The sequence below is a fragment of the Telmatherina bonti genome (genome assembly GCF_933228915.1).
Source record: "Telmatherina bonti genome assembly, chromosome: 5".
NCBI lineage: Eukaryota > Metazoa > Chordata > Actinopteri > Atheriniformes > Telmatherinidae > Telmatherina > Telmatherina bonti.
The window spans coordinates 27,651,546-27,669,476 of record NC_136623.1 but is presented as its reverse complement, the minus strand read 5'-3'; the positions used below and the strand labels follow the sequence as shown (position 1 = coordinate 27,669,476).

The following is a 17,931-nucleotide window of genomic DNA, read 5'->3' as shown; positions in this document are numbered from 1 at the left end:
CTTTAATTTAACATGCCTAACTGAACAATCTGCTGAGTTGTGGTCTTTGTAAACACAACTGCAACAGATGGTGTGTTTAAGAGGTCTTAAATATGTAGTTCTGTTCTAAAAGGCCAAACGCTTGGCCATCTTTGGACAAAATAACCATAAATTCAACAATATGAACTTTAGCATATTTGAACTTCCTAAAGCGGGTATCCTACTAACCTCTTGGCAGTGCAGTTACTAAACAAACACCTGTAAACAGTTACTCCAAAATACCCTATAGGCATGTATCCAGGGCTGAAGTTAGACCTTGGAGTAAATTTAGAGCCAAGTAGCTCAGGCTCATAACTGTGATGGCCTTTTATGCAGCAGTTCATGACCTTGAGCTTGTATTTTAAAAATATGAGCTGCCGTTTCACAGACAGCTAATATTATCTCATGTTTGTGTTAGAGGTTGTTGGTGAGCTGCCCTAGTGGCCGCACTGTGTTTATATTGCATGTGTGCCCTTCTGCTTGTACATGTACCTCGGTATGAATATGTGCACAGTGTGTGTGTAGGTGTGCTGAAGTTTCTGTACAGTAAACTTCACATGAGTGTGCATGAATAGGTGTGTATGCTCCATATTTTCAGTTTTCAGGGTTTCTGAGAAGCTCTATCTGTGTATGTTGCTGTGTGTTACTGCAGTCAAATACCACAAACACCGCTTAATAGCAAAACTTCATGAAACTTTACATTAAGATAGTTGACAAATAATGCTTTATACATTACTGGTGGAGCCTTTCCCAGTTAGAAAACGGCCTTGTGTCGTGTGTAAAACTGCAGCATTGAAAAATGTGGACACATTTATTCATTCAGAATTTAATGATGAGGTGTGTCCTGGTTTTTGGACTGGAATTACAGATGAGGAAACTGAGCATGTGACTAATGAACCATAAGGAATGTGTAAAGTGTTCCTCATTAGATTGCTTATAATCTACATAAATTTGTTCTGATAAGTATGATCTGGCTGTAGAGTGTTTGCTACCTCAACAGTGTTTACCTGTCCTGATGAATAAAACTGTAAATGATAAAACTGTATTAAAGGGATGACTACAGCTGTGCCGTTTTCTTGTATTTCCAACTGAATTTATTCTTTATTTAAAAGCTCTGATATAATTTCTAGAATCAAAACAAATATTTTTAAATGTATGCATATATGATGTCTAAAAGGTCTTCAAACATTTGGAGATTTGTTCAAGCCAGATCTTAGTTAATGTGGAAGCTGCAACTCTGAAGGCACAATAAAGGTTGAAAACAGGTGTCCGCTAATCTCAGCTTTAAAAAAAATAGCAAATAAGTGGACAATGGCAAAACCACAAGTAAGACAAAAAAGAAGCCTAACACCGCATTAAAAGCACCAGTACAAAACTAAATTTATTTTCAAATTTTGTTTTGTTTTGTAACTTTTCTTTTTTTGTAAATTTCACTTGTTTTCTAGTTTCTCCCAAGTCCACTCAAAAAGCGTTTTTAGTTAAATTAGTAACCAACGCAGTACACTTGAGACATCTCAACACTAGTGCAGCGAGCAGACAGTTTGCAAAAATCAAACATGCAGAGCAAAGAATTAAAACCTAAAAATTACTGAGAAGCGATTGTGTGAATGACGAGAAGTCTGAAAGAAAAGACAGCCACACATGGAGAAATATAGCTTTGACTATGTGCCAACAAACTTTCCACCCATAACTGAACAGTTGCTTTCGCCCAACAGCGATACCAACATTGGAGGCAAGGAGGGTGTCTTACCCAAGGACAAACACCTTTCCCTAGTGTGTATATTTGCATATCTCCATTAACCTTTTATTTCACAACTCCTGTAGCGGGATCTCCATGTTTCCAAGCCCAATGAGAGAGATAATCACCTGGTAGCTTTACCTGGATGACACCATGGGATGCATCCGAGCCATCTGCCCAGACAACCTCCACTGGCTCCAAAATGGCAGTTGTTCTCCGCCTAAACTCACTCTGAAAGTCCAAAGTTCCTACCCAGTCAGTAAAAGTAAGCCTGGACACACTTTGGGGGAAGTTCACATCAACCTCATGTTATTTCAGTCAATAACCAAAGCTCATGACCACAGTTGAGGGTAGGGTAAGTAGATTGAGCAGTAAATCAAATGCTTCATCTTCTCGCATGGTCCTTCAACATTCTGTTACATCAGCACAGCCTCCACATCACTGCAAACACATCAATCTGCCTGTAAATCTTTCGCTCCAGTTCCCTTACTTTTGCTAGCAACAGAAAATTGTACTTTTCCACTCAAGGCAACAACTCATCCTGGAGATGTAAACCCACCATCTTCATCTTAGATTTACAACTTCCTGCTTTATAGAACAGAAGTAAACATTTTTTTTTAGAGTTTCCGTGGAGCAAAATTTTGCAGTTTTGTTTTAAGGAATATGTAATCAAATCGCACAGTTATGGGTGAAGATGGTGGTGTGTTGGTTAGAAGGTCCCGTGGTTCCACTATCAGCTGGAACCTTTTATGTGAAAATGAACAACCTTTAGACATTGCCGCCATCGCTAAAACTGAAAGGAGTTTTTCTTTTCATACTTTTGAAATTGTGCTTTCAAATAATGACCTGCCGATGAATGCATTTTAAACAAAAGGGGTTTGGCACCACAATCAGCCGCGCCACTGAACACTGAAAAGGCTGTAACGATTGTGCATATGCATGCCTGCTACTGTGTCAATCCATGTGTGTGGCCTTGTCGGCTGGCATGCAAGGACAGCTTGTCATTTACACATTATTTACAGACACACAGTTCACAACAAAAACAAAGCAAATTAACATCAGCCAGAGCCCTCCAAGCAGTCCCTCATTAAGCACCACAAACTCGCTGACAATCTTTGGCTGAACTGTACACTGATTATTTTTTCAGGAGTCAGGGGGTTGTGCAAGAGGGACAGAAGTTAGCTAACAATTAGATGCTAAATAAACTAGCTGTGTGCCATTGAAGCTTACATCCCTATGAAAACAGCCACCCTTTTTTGTGTGGATTAAAGGTTAAACATTTAATCTCACAGAATTAAAGCTTTATGTAACCTTTTCATTTCACAGGTGTTCACTGGAAGTTGTGTTTCAACAGCCTGAATGTAGAATTTAAATACTTTATCACTCAGTTTCATTTCTCACATGTGCAATTGGGACTCTTGATAATGGATATATTGAACAAACATACACAACCACTAATACTTAGTTGCTCCCCTAAGACAATCAAAGCCATTCTTGTGCAGGGACTTAACCCTCACACCGCCCTTTGATTCAATAACTTCCACTTGAACAGTGAACTGAAACTTAAGCATCTATGACCTTGACAGCGTAATCATCGTCATGTAAGAAATAGGATGAAGTGACTGGACCCAACGGTGAGGTTACTGCATCGAAGTAATTAAAGTGATTTCTGTTCAAACTTGCATGAGGGGTGATGTTAGATGTTGAACTTCAAACACATGGGTCTTATAATGCCAATCTTGTGTCACAAATCAGTGTGAAATCTGACAAATACATAATTGTCTGCTGTAGGAGTGCTGCTCTAACATGGTAGCATTACATCCATCTGATTCTGTGGAAAATATTTACAAGTACTGTAAAGCTAAGTAATATCTTCAGGGGTCATTTAGTGTTGGCACTTTAAAAGTCTATATATAATAGTGAAAAAGCTGAATGTTAGTCATCTTGTACAAAAAAATAAATAAAAACGAAAAATCGTCCTAGTGCCAAAGGGGCTTTTGGTTAATAAAAACAAGAAATGCTTGCTAGACATCAGCAGGCCAAAACTGAAGCAAATACATGGGTCTTGTAAGCAGAACTACTAATTATGCTTTTTTAATAACCTCCCTACTTCCCCATTGTTCTGGATTGATTGTACTGTCAATCTGTCAGGTTAGTGCTCTTGCTCTTGCTTGCTCGTCTCCCCCTGCTAGCTGTCAATATATCTACCTGTCGATTCTCCCTCTTACTTTACAGGGAGGTCATTCTAAATAGTGATGTTATTTATAGCAGGGAATCCTGAAAGGCAGTGGGTGACATAGGTTACATGCAAACAAGGTACGACAATCTACTTTTCACACGTATGCTGTATGAGCTCTGTAACAATTCACAAAGACACATTTCAACAGTGGGAATGACAAAAAAAAGAGATTATTTGACTCTAAAATTGTACATATGTAAAACCATGATTCTCAATGCAATGCAGGGTATATAATATTGGAAGAGAAAGCTTATCCAATGAATCTGCCTTTCTGCTGCTTTCAAAGTGATTACTGAACCAAGACAAAGTATAGCTTTAGAAGCTGGATTACTGCATCTGTATTATGTCAATGGACCATAAGTAAAACCATTTAAACACAGAAGGCTTCAAACTGACAGCCTAAGTAAAGAACAATGCAAGCAGAACTTGATAAAAACATAAATCCAACATTAAGGGTCTGTGACTGACAATACCAGTAAAACAGTCTGCAAACCAAACTTTGTGGCAAAAATACGACAAGAAAGTCCAATTCACTTCCAAATAAAACAATTCTGATAACAGACTTGGCCAAATAACCAATAATAAATTTATTTGAATCCAATTAAACATCTACAAACAGGCATGCATTGGTGGGTAAAAAAACAAACAAAAACAAACTAAAACCCACAGTGTTCGGCTGTGTCAACTACCCTTCGTGTGGCTGTAAAATGCATTCACCTCAGTCAGCTCAACTTCAGATGATTGAACTGGACACAGCTTAATGCGAAGCTGTTCAGCTCTGCTCAGTCATCTCTGGAACGCAGAGCGCACATTCCTTCCATATAGGCTACTGAGTGAAAAAAACACATGCAACCCAAGTGAACTCCAACCTCATGAAACGGCCTGCGCTGATTTATGGGCCGGACAAACTCAGATTGGATGGCTTTGAGAAGTTAAGAACGGAAGATTATGTGAAGATGTGTGTGTGTGTGTGTGTGTGTGTGTGTGTGTGTGTGTGTGTGTGTGTGCCTAACACACAAACACAAACATACTCGCAAACAAGGAAGCTTGTAAGCTTCCTTCCTGGGTATCAGAGTCAAAAGGTGACTTTTTATGCTTCTAGGGGTCAAGAAGTGTCCTGACTTTGTTTAAGGAGATAAAAGTGTTTTATCTCTTGATCTACCTGGGCTAGAAGTCTACACAGGGCAGCTTTTTCTATCTCACACCCTACAGCTCCAACAGGATTTTCAACTGTTACCACCCATTCCCACAGACACACCAGCTCTGGCAGAACTCCAACCCCTTACCAATAAAAAAAAAAGACTGTACGTGAACAGATTTCGTTCAAAATATTTTGCAGGTAATGCACATGCAGTTTTCATATTTTTAGGTGTCATTTAAAACAGTAGCTGTGACATGTTTTTTTCTTTTCTTCCCCCCCCCGCCCCCTTTATCCATTCAAACACACAACATGTGTGAAAAGTAGCAAGCAGGCGCAGGGTAAAACTGAGGATCTTAGTAAGCAGGTTATGACCGGGATCAGGCTGGGATTAGGGTGTCATTCACCTCTGGACAGAGATTACATTGCAGAAAATATTACACTGGAAGGGGGGGGGGGGGGGGGGGGGGGGGGGGAAATAACACAATAGCTTAAGAAGTTGTTGTCTTAGACATGTATTATTTTCTGATGCCCAGATCACACACACAGACATAGATCATGTGTTTGTTGTAATAAATACTAACAATGATGTCAACTAGAAGCAAAGTTCAGGCAAGGAAAATGATAAAATGATTATTACTGCTCAGAAATTCCTTATATGATAATTAATGTCACATTAACACCAAACAGGGGTGTCCAAGTCCAGTCCTCAAGATCTAATATCCTACAACTTTTAGAGATGCATCCCTTCTCCAGCACACCTGACTCTAATGAATGGTCTGTTAACAGGCCTCTGCAGAGCTGAATGACATCTAGATGAAGGAAATGAGCCACTTGACTGAGGTGTGCTAAAGAAGGGTCGCATGTAAACTTGCAGGGTAGCAGACCTTGAGGGCATTCCTGATTTAAAAGGATATTGTGTGACATTTTCTCTTGTTTACAAGCCAAAATCAATGTTTACATTATACATGCATTATCATTGGTGTATTATGGCTTTAACTCATAAAAAGGACATGTTGTTTTGAGCAAAAGAATTTAAGATTTTTTTTATGCATACAACAGATAAACCAGTGGAGAAGCACCATGACAGTGTGCTATCTTGAAACTACAACCGCCAGTGAGGGGACAAAAAGTACCAATGCTGAATAAGCGCAAGTTTTCCCTACGAGCCAGGCAAGCGCACTGATTGAGAACAAGGAGAAGATCAATGAGAGAGGCTTACTACCCTGACAAAAACACAGAAATCCACAGCCATGCATATGCAGCAGTTCAGAAGCCATTTTCACCGTTGCCAAGAAAGGGAAAGGGATACTTAAAAAGGCAGGGTGAAAAGAGCATTACAACAAGTAGGATTAACATCAACTAGCCTTCCACAGGTGGAAGAAACCCTAGTGGGAGAAAGATTTTAAAAGGGACACTGAAGTTGCCAGCTGTCTCATTGACAAGTCAACTGTAATGCCTAAATTAGACTAAAGCTAACTTTTCATATTTGGTTTTTTTTTTGTGGTTTGATGTGTTGTTGTTTGGTACACAGCAGCTATCATTGTTGCAGGAGGTGTTCAAAATGGATGAGGCCCTTTGCATTCTGTTTGAATAGGATACAAGATTTCAGCATGGGATGAGAGTAATTCTTACAGAATGTCCATTTTAAAAAAAATTTACAAGACTTTCCTGTGAGGTTAAATTAAGTTTCCATAGATGACCATGCACAAACAGGATTAAAATGCTTTGTCATGCCCAGACAGCACAACTTGAACAAGGTGGACATAACTTATCTTCAAATAGAAGAGGGTGGGGCACTAGTAGCTGATTCAGGAATTTTTTTTTAGCAGTAAGAGGAGCCGAATACTATAAATATGAAGAGCAGTTATCTGCTGCGCATTGCTGAGTTCAAACACATCAGCGGCACTTCTTAAAAGAGAAATGTTTGAGCTGCTTAATAGAGGGTTATTTCAATGTATCCTAATTAAGCAGATCACTCTGCTGCAATATCAGCAAAAAATGAAAAAAGGTTCAGTCAGACACTGACTGATGGCAGCCCAGCCTCTAATCTCAACTGACCAGTCTCAGCTAAAATGATTTGTCAAGGGTTATTTAATGTAGCAGACTTCAGCATGGCAAAACCATCCACTCCAATTTACTGACATATTTAAACCGACTATTAATAATTTTATAAATAATGGTTCATACGGGGCATGTGCACTGTACAAATTGCCTCCTGCCCTGTGATGTCTAGGATAGGCTCCACTTCCTCCAACAGGATGCAACAGGTACAGAGAATGCATGGCAATGTAGAACCTTCTGCATTTGCTCTCACTGGACTCCCCGTTGCATAACAGTGTAGTGTGCTAATTACATCACCCTGAAGGATCTGCAGACAATGTGAACAGCTAAAGAGAAAAGGGTGGACAAAACGAAAGTTCGAAAAGTTACTTTTTTTTTTTCATATATTCTGTTATAAACCATTTCCACATGAAAAACGTAGAAAAGTTTCACATCAGGCCTTCTAAATGTAAAAAGATCACAACTTGGTCACATATCAACTACCACATCAGCAAAACTCAGTTGTGTTGTCCCATCCATTGGCCCCTACTGTAACATACCAACAACCCGTCGCAACCCTGGACCCTCATCAGGCCAGAGACCCAGACCCACACATGTGCTGCGTTTAAGCCTAGAGCATAAACAGCATATTAGTTCAAGAAATGGCACTGCTCCAACTCAGTGTCAAGGAACATGAAAAACTCGCTGGAGTGAACATACTGACCATGATCCAAACTCAAGAGAGGAGGGTGAAGACTGTAAGATTAAACTAGTCCGACACCTTCAGAGATATTATTTAGCTTGACACTATTTCAATGGTAGGCCAACTTTTTTAAAGTGCTATGTATCATGAAAGACAGCGCAATCACAAGTAGAGCCAAGATCTGTGTTGTACAGTATTATCCTGCTGTGAGCTGGAGATTTCTCCCTCCCAGGTTCCCACTACTTCTCAGTTCCAGATCCAAGTTAAAAAAAAAAAAAAGGTATGTACTTTTAAATACCAATGAGCTTGGAGACACTAAAACAAGTAGAATTTACCAAGGAAGCTGAATGATATTACACCAATACCTCTGTAAACAGTTCAAAAAGGTTATTTTGGTCACCTCCGCAAGCATGTTTTGCCCACATTTATCTGTCTGTCTATTTGTTAACAACTTTATACAAAAACTACTTTCAGAGAATGGGTCGTGGTCTAAGTTAGATTCAATTAAATTTTAGGAGTGATTTGGAAGAAACTGTGAACACATGATTTTTTTTTTTTTTTTTTTTAAAGGATTCTTAACAATACGAGCGAAAATGAGCAGCTTGGCAGAGGTCTGTGGATTCTGAGTGTTCCTAGTTATGCATGTAATCATCAATAAAATCATAACAAGCTATAATTCCAATAATCAGCTTTTAAATATCTAAAATGAGACTTTCAGTGTCGACTGTTGCTTCTGCAGCAATGCAACCTGAAAGAGTTGAACAGAGCATCTCTGTTTTCCTTTTAATCAGCAGATTAGATGGTAGTCACTCCTCACTGGATGTGCTTGTTGCACATGTTGATTAGTCATTAATTGGCAGCTTTCATTATTTGGAAGCAACAGCGTAAAGTGGGGCTATAAGAGAGGGCCTGATGTCATGCCGGGGGAGCTTGAATAGCACCAGTCTATGAGAGAAAGGCCTTTTGGAAATGTGGATGGTGCCTAATTGGATGAGGATTTCACTCGGCTGCTTGGAAGAACCGGTCTTACGCAATGGCACAAATGAATGGAGGAGGTTTGGGAGCAGTGATGCTTGTGTACAAGTTGGCTTTAATGGTGGTTTCTGGGGGGATTCACCTTCTTAGGACACCATCTTTAACTGCAACTTGTGTGGCTGCACAAAGTGCATGCAGTGCCATAAAACATGAAAAAATTGATGCACTGTCAACAATGTCTTGCTGATAAAAAACATAATTGAGTCTATGGAAGTTTCATGGCCTCATCATCCACAACACAACTACACATCAAACCCAAATAAACCTGACCTTGAAGCTACAATATTAAAAAAAAAAACAAAAAAAAAAACAAAAAAAAACATAGCATGGGTCTTTAATCTATGTGGACACTTGAGGGAAAATAGGAAAGGGAAATAATTTAAATTACTTACTTTTAGGAATGCAAACAAATGTAGCCAACTGAGAAAAAAAGTATAAAATCGCATTAACAACGACTTGGTTTAATTCCTGTTCGTAAGTAATAAAGTACACCACATTAGGCTATAATCCCCTCTAAATTTGGGATTAATACATGAAAACCATGAGGGAGGAAAATCAAGTCATGTGCAGCAAAATGCATGCATACATGTTCAAAGGTACAATACTTAAAATAAGGACAGAGTTGTAACTCAGGACAAATACCTGCATTGTTCTAAAACTTGGGGGGGAAAAGTGCTTTTTTTTGTTTTTAAATTGCATGGTACATTTGCTAAAGCCAACTAACCATGGTTTGTTTTGATTTCACACTGCAGACTCCATAGGCTGAGTGAGACAAAGATCAACGGGAGACGGGCAAACACAGATAAAAATGGTGAACCTACAAGAGGCAGCTGAGTAGATAGATGAACAGGGGCGGGCAAAGATAAACGAAGCGTCGCGGACAGGGTGGAAGAACAGTGGACTTATGTACTAAAGAGATCGTTTCATCATCACCCTGCATCAACAATACATTACCTGTACCCACCCCAGCCTCAACTGAACACCCTCAGGTGTTCAGTTACCATTAGAATAAAGGCAACATTCTTGCCTCTTACACGGGCTTTCAGACACATTTAGACCAACACCGCACTAAGAAACTCAATCCACTGTACTTAGACAAGCTAGTATTGCATCACATTGGGTCATAAGTGGAAAGTGGTGAGAATCAGGTTTTTGCAAGTCCATATTTACAGTACGGAGGGGGAGGAAGAGGAGGGAATAATACCACAAAAAATTTTTTCCCCCTCTGGCAAGGATTTAGCTCATTAGAAACAAGTTTTGATTAAACATGGAGGTGGTATGGCCAAGAAGCTTACACGAACACAAGTATCAATATGTAAAAGACGCCTGCTTATGCAACTGCGGGCCATACTTAACCTTTAGCCAGAAAACAAATAACCGTCCCAGACATGATTGGATTATTTTTTTCCACTACTGACAGCCAAGCTGAACATTCTGGTACCGAGAGCGATATCTTCCTGCTTTTAGATCCAGCCAGAGTCAGTGACATGAACCGTGCTGTGGTCCCTCAGTTGGTTGGGTTAATAGTGTCATGACATCAGTGAGGGGGTATTAACAGTGTATAAGCCCAGACTAACCAGTGTTGAATGACTGCTAGCTGACGCAAGACCTGATGGAATGCTGCCTAGAGCATGACCGCAAGCTCTTATACCACCCGTGCCAGCAACAATAAGGGAGATCTCTGCCACGTTTCCTTTGTATAACAGCTAAAACTATATGCAAGTATAAGCAAGGGGAATGCCAATATGTGGATATACGGATTCATATATATCCTTCTGTATAAAGAAAACCTATCATTTTTAAAGTTTTGAGATATGCAATGAATCTCTGGGATGATTACTACCAAGCATGAAGTAAATAAATAAAAAAAACTGAAGAGCTGGCTGCCTGAATCCTCGAGTAGGTTGAGTATAGATTACTGTATAATGCTTTGCAAAATGTGCAGTCAGAAGCCTTCTGGCAGCCTGTAGTCTTGCAGAGTTCATGCCCCATCATGCCTGTGCTTACTTAGCAAGAACTTGAAATAGCACTGAAAGAAACCACAGCTCAATGTGTTGCCATGTGCAAAGTTTTATGCCCACAGCATTGATGAGTGTAAAACACCATGAAAATAGCAGAGGGGGGGGGTCAAATGAGAAGCTGTCAATAACATCACATCCTTGAAACGGCACAACCACAGCATGACTATGTTGTTTACTCCATACAGAAGCAGTAACATCATAAAACTCTCATAAGTACTCGGAGTTAGAGCCAAAAATCCACATGTCAATCCGGAAAGGTTGCTGATTATGCTTTGTTTTTATTTTCAAAAACAAGTGAGGGTTAAATGTAATGTTCCAATGTTAGACAGAAAAAGGCAAAACAACATACATAACCATGGTTTTTATTGGCAGAGAATTGCCTGAAAATAAAAAAAAAATAAAAAAATTGTTTTTAAGTTTACCTTAGAATGAACAGTTTAAGTCCAAAGGTGTAGTTTTCAATATATGCCAATCCACCACACCAACATGTTACTTCAGTAAATCAGAATACACCAACCACATTCTGGTTCTTGTCCATTTTGTTGTATTTTGTAGTTATTGTTACTTATTCTAGAAAAGCAACAGACTGTGCACGTTCCAGGGTTTAAATCTGCCTTTGTTGGCCAGCAGCTGAGATACTTCAATATCCCACCGTGGAACGGCACAGTTTTGCTTTACTGTAATAAATGACACACCTGCAACTAGATAACTAATGATATAGTTTTGCTACTGTTAACAAAGTTACAAAGCAAACAAAGATACATTTGTTTATAAAACTATAAGCATATGCAGCAGAGACCAAAAACAACAATAACAAGGAAAAAAAAAAAACAAGACACAGGACAAAAAAAAACCACTGTACTGGATTTTATTTCATAAAAAGAGACAGAAAAATTCAGACTTTGCTTCATTGTTGCTCTTGGTAAATATGTCCGAAAGTGTCTGGCTCTCTCTTCATCACCACCATAATTTCATATGTATGGCTTTGAATGTACAGGGCCCAGATGGAGACTTGTTTTTACGACAGTGGTATTACAACCACCAACTGTAGGGGGAGCCCAAGAGCTGCCAGAACTGAGCTTTATAGTTTCTTTAATCAGTTTGATTAATTAAACCAGAAATATTCTAATAAAAAAATAATAATAAAAAAAAAAGATCAGAGGTAACAACAAAAATACAGTTTTATCCAATTTTGGGAAATATATAAATATGGGAAGTTATGTAACTTTCTGCAGAGAACACATGCATCCAATAAAGAAACGGATTTGGAAGACAGCCTAAATGCAGATTGTGTCTATAGAAAGAGTTGTTTTGTCAAGATGTTTGCACATTAAGATAAGGCTTACACATTCACTTTTGCTTTACCTGCAAATTAAAACAGCAGTGTGTAGTACAGATTAGTTTAGGGGAGGGTGGTTGCAGTATGGGGTGAAGAGTAAACCACATTTTAACAGAATGAGGAGGGATTCTTAGAGGTTTCCATCTCAAAGCAATTGAATATCAGAGCCCAGTTTGATGGGTCCCAGTACACTCCCTCTAAAGGCTTTATATGTCAGTTCTGCCTAATACTGATCAAATGTTTTAGTTAGCTACTAAAACCCATCTTCTTTTTCTTGAGTTTAACTGTTTCATCACTTCGTGCCGACCGCTTGGAACCAACCCAATGACCTCTTGGGGTTCCCCGGAGCCCAACTTGGGAACCACTACAGTGGGTCTACATGAGAATACCCTGAGAAACCCCTCCTTCTCCAACCCCAAAGCAAATGCTGCAAAAAGGATAAGGCGATAACGCGAGACTGGTGAAACTCTCAAAGAAATGAGCCGGTTTCGGGAAGGGGGGGAACATGGCAAGCTGGAGTCCCGCTGGAGGAAGCAGCCCGGGAGATGGGGTCACTGTGTACTGCTGTTAAAACAACTTTAAACTCGGGATCAAAATAACGTCCTCACAGGGGGAACCGACTCACAGCAGTATTCAGTGAGAAGTGAAGGAAAGCTTTTAAAGATTTAGAAGCTTGTCGGCATGCTACGACACCCAGGAAAAGGGCTGAGGTATCTCCAGTGGAAGCTTTCCACTCGTGGGCATGCAGTGAGGCAGATATGAACGCAACAGCCCGGTCCGATATAAGTTGTTTTAAGAGTTCAATTATCTGAGATTGGACGGTATCAGAGGAGGAGGCAGGTTACACACAGAGCGCACATGTGTTCCGAACTAGCATGTGTCATCCACAGCACATTAAACTTTTACCTATCACTCAACATACTTTCCTTTTTCTTTTCAGGCTCCACAAACACACGCACGTGCACACATAAGAGAAACATGAGAGCAGAGTTTTTATCTGGTAGCACGCACTCACCTCACAGCCAGTTGAGAACAGGAAGGCTACGACCCTCAAAGAGACAAAAAGGTGGAGAGGTAGTGTGACGATGAAGGGACGCTGGACAGCGCTGGATCAGGCCACGTTGGTCAACATTCCCAGACTGGACAGATACACAGAGGCAAGAAGAGGAGGAGGAGCAGGAGGAGGAAGAAGCGAAAACAGTGGCAGCAAAGACTGCAGGGCAGCACGTCTCATGCAGCCGAGGGAGGAGGACTCACATACACGCATACAAACATACACGCGCGCAAACAACCCCTCCCCTTTGGGATAGACCACGCCCACACGCGAGGCTGATTAATGCGGCGTTCAAGTCTTGTAGGGAAGAGGGCGTTTTCCAAGTATTTTTCCCTCTTCTCTTTTGTAGAGCTATGTGTTATGGTCACACACAGAAGCTACTTGTAGAGTGTATGAATGAATACACAAATTATTTGTTTAAAGTTGTTGTTTTGAAAACTATACTAAACAAAATAAAACATTTCTTTCAATATCCTATTTTTCTATCCTACTTTTCATATCCACATACGTCTTTACATGATTATTTACTTTCTTAAACAGTAATGGTTACATTAGGAACTTACATACATTTAGAATTTTGTTGATGTTAATAAAGTTGGGAAAAAAATTAATAGAACTGTTTTACCACCCTCCCCTCAATGCCAGTTTTCCTGTTATTCATGTGTTGGCTCGTCCAATAGTTCTCAATATTCTAGTCACACCTCAGAATAAGGAAGTTGCAGACAGTCATAAGCAACTTCAATGTTGTGTTAACCAAGAAGAACTTAAGATTTTTTGTTTATGCCTGACAATGTTATATATGTATATTTAAAAAAAAAAAAAAAAAAAAAAAAGGCTCTCAGGCCTAACATAGTGAACCAGGTAGGCTAAAACACTACTGTACACTAACTGCTGATGTTACAGACAGCAATCCACTTTCATTTGACACCTTGCCATGACAAGTACAATCTGCAGTAAAACATAATGTGCTTTGAGGTATGCAAATTGCACAACCGAGGTTCAAATCTCATTGCACCCAAGTTACCTCTTAGTATGCTTGTGTTTTTATCCCTCTGAGTGTTACTGTATTGCATAAGATCTTGAAGTGTTTATTATATGACTGGGAACAACATCAGAGGTGCACAGTCAGCTCATGCAATGCAAGCCTTTAAACTTCTTTAAAGCATAATATGGTTCATTAAAAAGAGAGCCATAAACACACAGTAATGACATGAAGTGAACATTACAGTACTGTTGGATAAAGTTCTGTAGCAGGCTAAAGGCACGCTAGGAATAACCCAGTGTTTGGTTCATTTTTCATATTGTCTGCGATATTTCAGACTCTGATAAGCTTAAGTGATGAGAAAGCACCATAGGTCTCTAAAGTGCATAAGGTCATCCATCCTGAGCTGTTTATGCGATTCTGGATCAAGACAAGAGGGCTCATACTGTGTTTAAACAGACACTTAAAATACATGCTTTGTGCAGCCAAACACAAACACATGTCAGTTAAAACTGGGGTCCTTTAATACAACGAAGCATTCCTTTAGGTCTAGCATGGTTTTACATTGAATAGCATGATAGGCTTTTGTTCAGTTTAATGGATTGTCCATACAGTCCATAAGAGACTATGGAACATATAAAACAAAGGTCCTGCTCATAGTTGATGTCACTGTTTTTGTCACTTATTAGTCAGCCAGTCAAAACTAACAGATCACAGAATTACAGAGTTTGTGTTTTATAAGACTATGAATAAACTTTTTAATTTTTTTTTTTTTTAGGATTTATAGCTTGATGAATAGAAAAAGGAAATGTGAATTTTAATTTCTCTGACACTTAAAGTCATACAATGTACATTGTTTTGCATGTGTTTTGGCAATGCAACATGTAATCTCATTCTTTACAGACTAAGCCCTGCTTGTGAAAACTGTTATGACAACAAGTACAAACCAACCAATTTCGTCAGCAAAAGGCAAAACCAAAGCCAGACGTGAAACAACATATTTCTGTTGCATTATGTGGTGTGATCTTCTGGTAAATCTTGATTCAGAGGTTGTTTACATTGGCATCATGGTTAAAATGGTTTGGAACTGTAATGCAGGCACAAGCTTGTGCACACATTCATACTTGCTGCAAAAATATCACCCACACCCACCCCCAAACACGGACAGTCACCCACACATACACACCCTTCACATATTTGTAAGGCAGATTAGAACGGCTGTAAAATGAGCATGAATTTTAACCCGCTAAAGAGCCTGTGGTCCCTGCAGGAATTTCAAGTCGTCCAGTTAACACAGCCAAGATCAGACCTCTTTACCGACTCATTCAATGCTAAAATTCACTGATAATTAAAGTTCAGTTAAAAATTTTATCTGGGGACAACTTGGCACAGAAGCGACCAAAAACTTGTTACACAACATGATGTGAGCTGTGTGGTAATGTTCCATTTAATAGGGGTACTTGCATCATTTATTTGGATCTGGGGGAAAGTGGAGTGAAACAGTGACTAACATTTCAGGAATCAGGAATGCAGGGTCCGTTCTTTGAGAGTGATTCTGTGTGACCACATAGTGATGAGTCAGGACCATGAGCTGGTGCCTGGAATAGGAGCTCATCTGTGGTGTGACGGGGAGGTTATAGCATATTTCATAAGGACAGCAGGATGATCACAGTCTCACTGCAGTTTGTGTGGGCAAACCTACTCCTTTTCATAGTTTGAATATCAAACATACACACGGAGGGAAGGAAGGAAAGAAATTAAGGAATAAAAAGAAAAAAAAAAAGCAGGCAAGGAAGAAAATCATCCCAATCTTTTGCTTGATAAAGTTATTTATTGAATCAAAAAATTTGAGTAAACAAAAATAACTGTGCAATCTTACCACAAAGGAAAAGAAAAAAATACATAGCTTATAAAATGTGCACACTATTGGTGACATAAATCAAAGAGTTTGCAAAAAACCCAGAACTGCTACACTGCGCTGTAGTCATTCCTGTGGAAGAAACCAACTTGCACGATTGAAATGAATATCAGAAAATAACAAAAATAAATCTTGAGAAGTGCTTTTGAGGGCTGAAACTGAATAAAAAAATCAATCAAAATAATTAAAGTCCCTATAGTGAAAGTTATCTTAAAATATGCAGCAGGAAAAATTTCTACCTGAATGCAGCTTTTCTTCAATCTAAAGATGATTTAGCAGACATGCATCCTCAACAAGTGTATACCACTTAATGGCAACATCCACTCTCTGTCTTAGCTCCTTCACTTGATAAACTATACAGAATAGTATAATGTAATGCAATGATGCCTAAATTAAGACAAAATATAACCTTTAATCCTGCTTTCCTACAACTGCTGACTTATACAAATTACCCATTATATACTGGTAGTTACTTTGCTAATGGTGGCCTTCACCATATATAACCAATAAGAGTGCCTGAAAAGTGTTTAAATGTAAAGAAAAGAGGATTCATTCAAGGTTTTTTTCTACATAACAAAAACAAAGAAGAAAAAAGAGAAAATACATTTCTCTTGATTTACTAATTATATTTGTCAACTTTCAGATTTCTAGCATCAGAAGAAAAAAAAGGTTAGAAGCTAAAACATGAGAAGAAGATAAAAGGCACAAGGCATCCATCACTATTTCAGTCCCCCACAGAGACAAGAACTGCAAGGGTTGGCATAACAAACCAGAGCCTGCAAAAAAAAAAGTGACACTTCAAGCAGCGCCATGAATCTTGTCATTGTTCTCTTAAGTGTATGTATGTTTTAAATAATCGTACACTGTGGAAATAAAATAGAAAGTAGTCCATTTCTGGAAACATAATCAAATTCAACTTATTGCACCCTATATAGAATCCGTAGAGCAAACATCATATACATAATACTGTGTGAGCAACAGTATAAGGCATCCATAACTTACTGCAGTAAAGGCAAATAAAAAAACAAAAACAAAAAGCAACTAAAAGCCTCATGTACAGCTACATTAGCTTTTGTTGGCACATAATCTGTACAATGTTCTGCTTTCAACTACTGAATTAAAGTAAACATGGCAAGCTGAAGTTCAGAACAGCATTCTGTAAGAAAGTTGGACACAAACATTTCTAAGACTGAAGAGTTTGATACTGTGGGTGACAATAACGGCGCACATTACCTATCACACTCTTCTCAGATGGTTGAAAGTGCTTGGCTGATGTCTACGTCAATCATGTTTCAGTTTAACTGAAGAGAAAGTTTAAGCATAAGGCCTCCGCATCTTTATCTAGTCCTTCTAGATAGCAAGAGGGAATCTCGATCCAGTTTTCAAAATGCTTGTTAGAACATCACCGGGTCAAAATATGTAAAACTAAAATGACATATGCTGACTGATTGCTGCTGTGATGAGGGAGTCCCGATTTAGTGTTAAAAAATTGTTGATGAGGATGCTTGAATGGTTCCCAGTCTCCCGTTCACTTGGACCGTCTTTGTAGGCGCAGAGACCTAGTTGAAAGAAGCACAACACATCACTTTTGTATTTCTCTTTTATGGGAATGGCAGGAACAGTAGTTTATGGCACAATACAAAGAGAAATTAATTACTTCCAAATTCCTTATCTTTGTGGCAATTCATTTTTTCACCGCTGCT

General features: G+C 39.0%; 2 protein-coding genes across 3 annotated transcripts in view; both read right to left on the bottom strand.

The window, feature by feature from the left end:
• Nucleotides 1–13,460, bottom strand: part of LOC306756481 (growth factor receptor-bound protein 10-like) — a 63,941-nt gene extending 50,481 nt beyond the window's left edge. For both annotated transcript variants that reach the window (XM_079241215.1, XM_079241216.1), the window contains exon 1: nt 13,290–13,460. The gene's annotated coding sequence lies outside the window, so the exon portion shown is untranslated. The remainder of the gene's footprint in view (nt 1–13,289) is intronic.
• Nucleotides 13,461–16,134: 2,674 nt separating this feature from the next.
• cobl (cordon-bleu WH2 repeat protein) overlaps nt 16,135–17,931 on the bottom strand; it is a 40,924-nt gene continuing 39,127 nt past the window's right edge. Inside the window, exons 12-13 of the mRNA XM_079241147.1 lie at nt 17,886–17,931; nt 16,135–17,787 (exon numbers count right to left, since the gene is read on the bottom strand). The exon at nt 17,886–17,931 is cut by the window's right edge and continues 24 nt beyond it. Coding sequence (XP_079097273.1) covers nt 17,654–17,787; nt 17,886–17,931 — 180 coding nt within the window. The 3' untranslated portion in view covers nt 16,135–17,653. The remainder of the gene's footprint in view (nt 17,788–17,885) is intronic.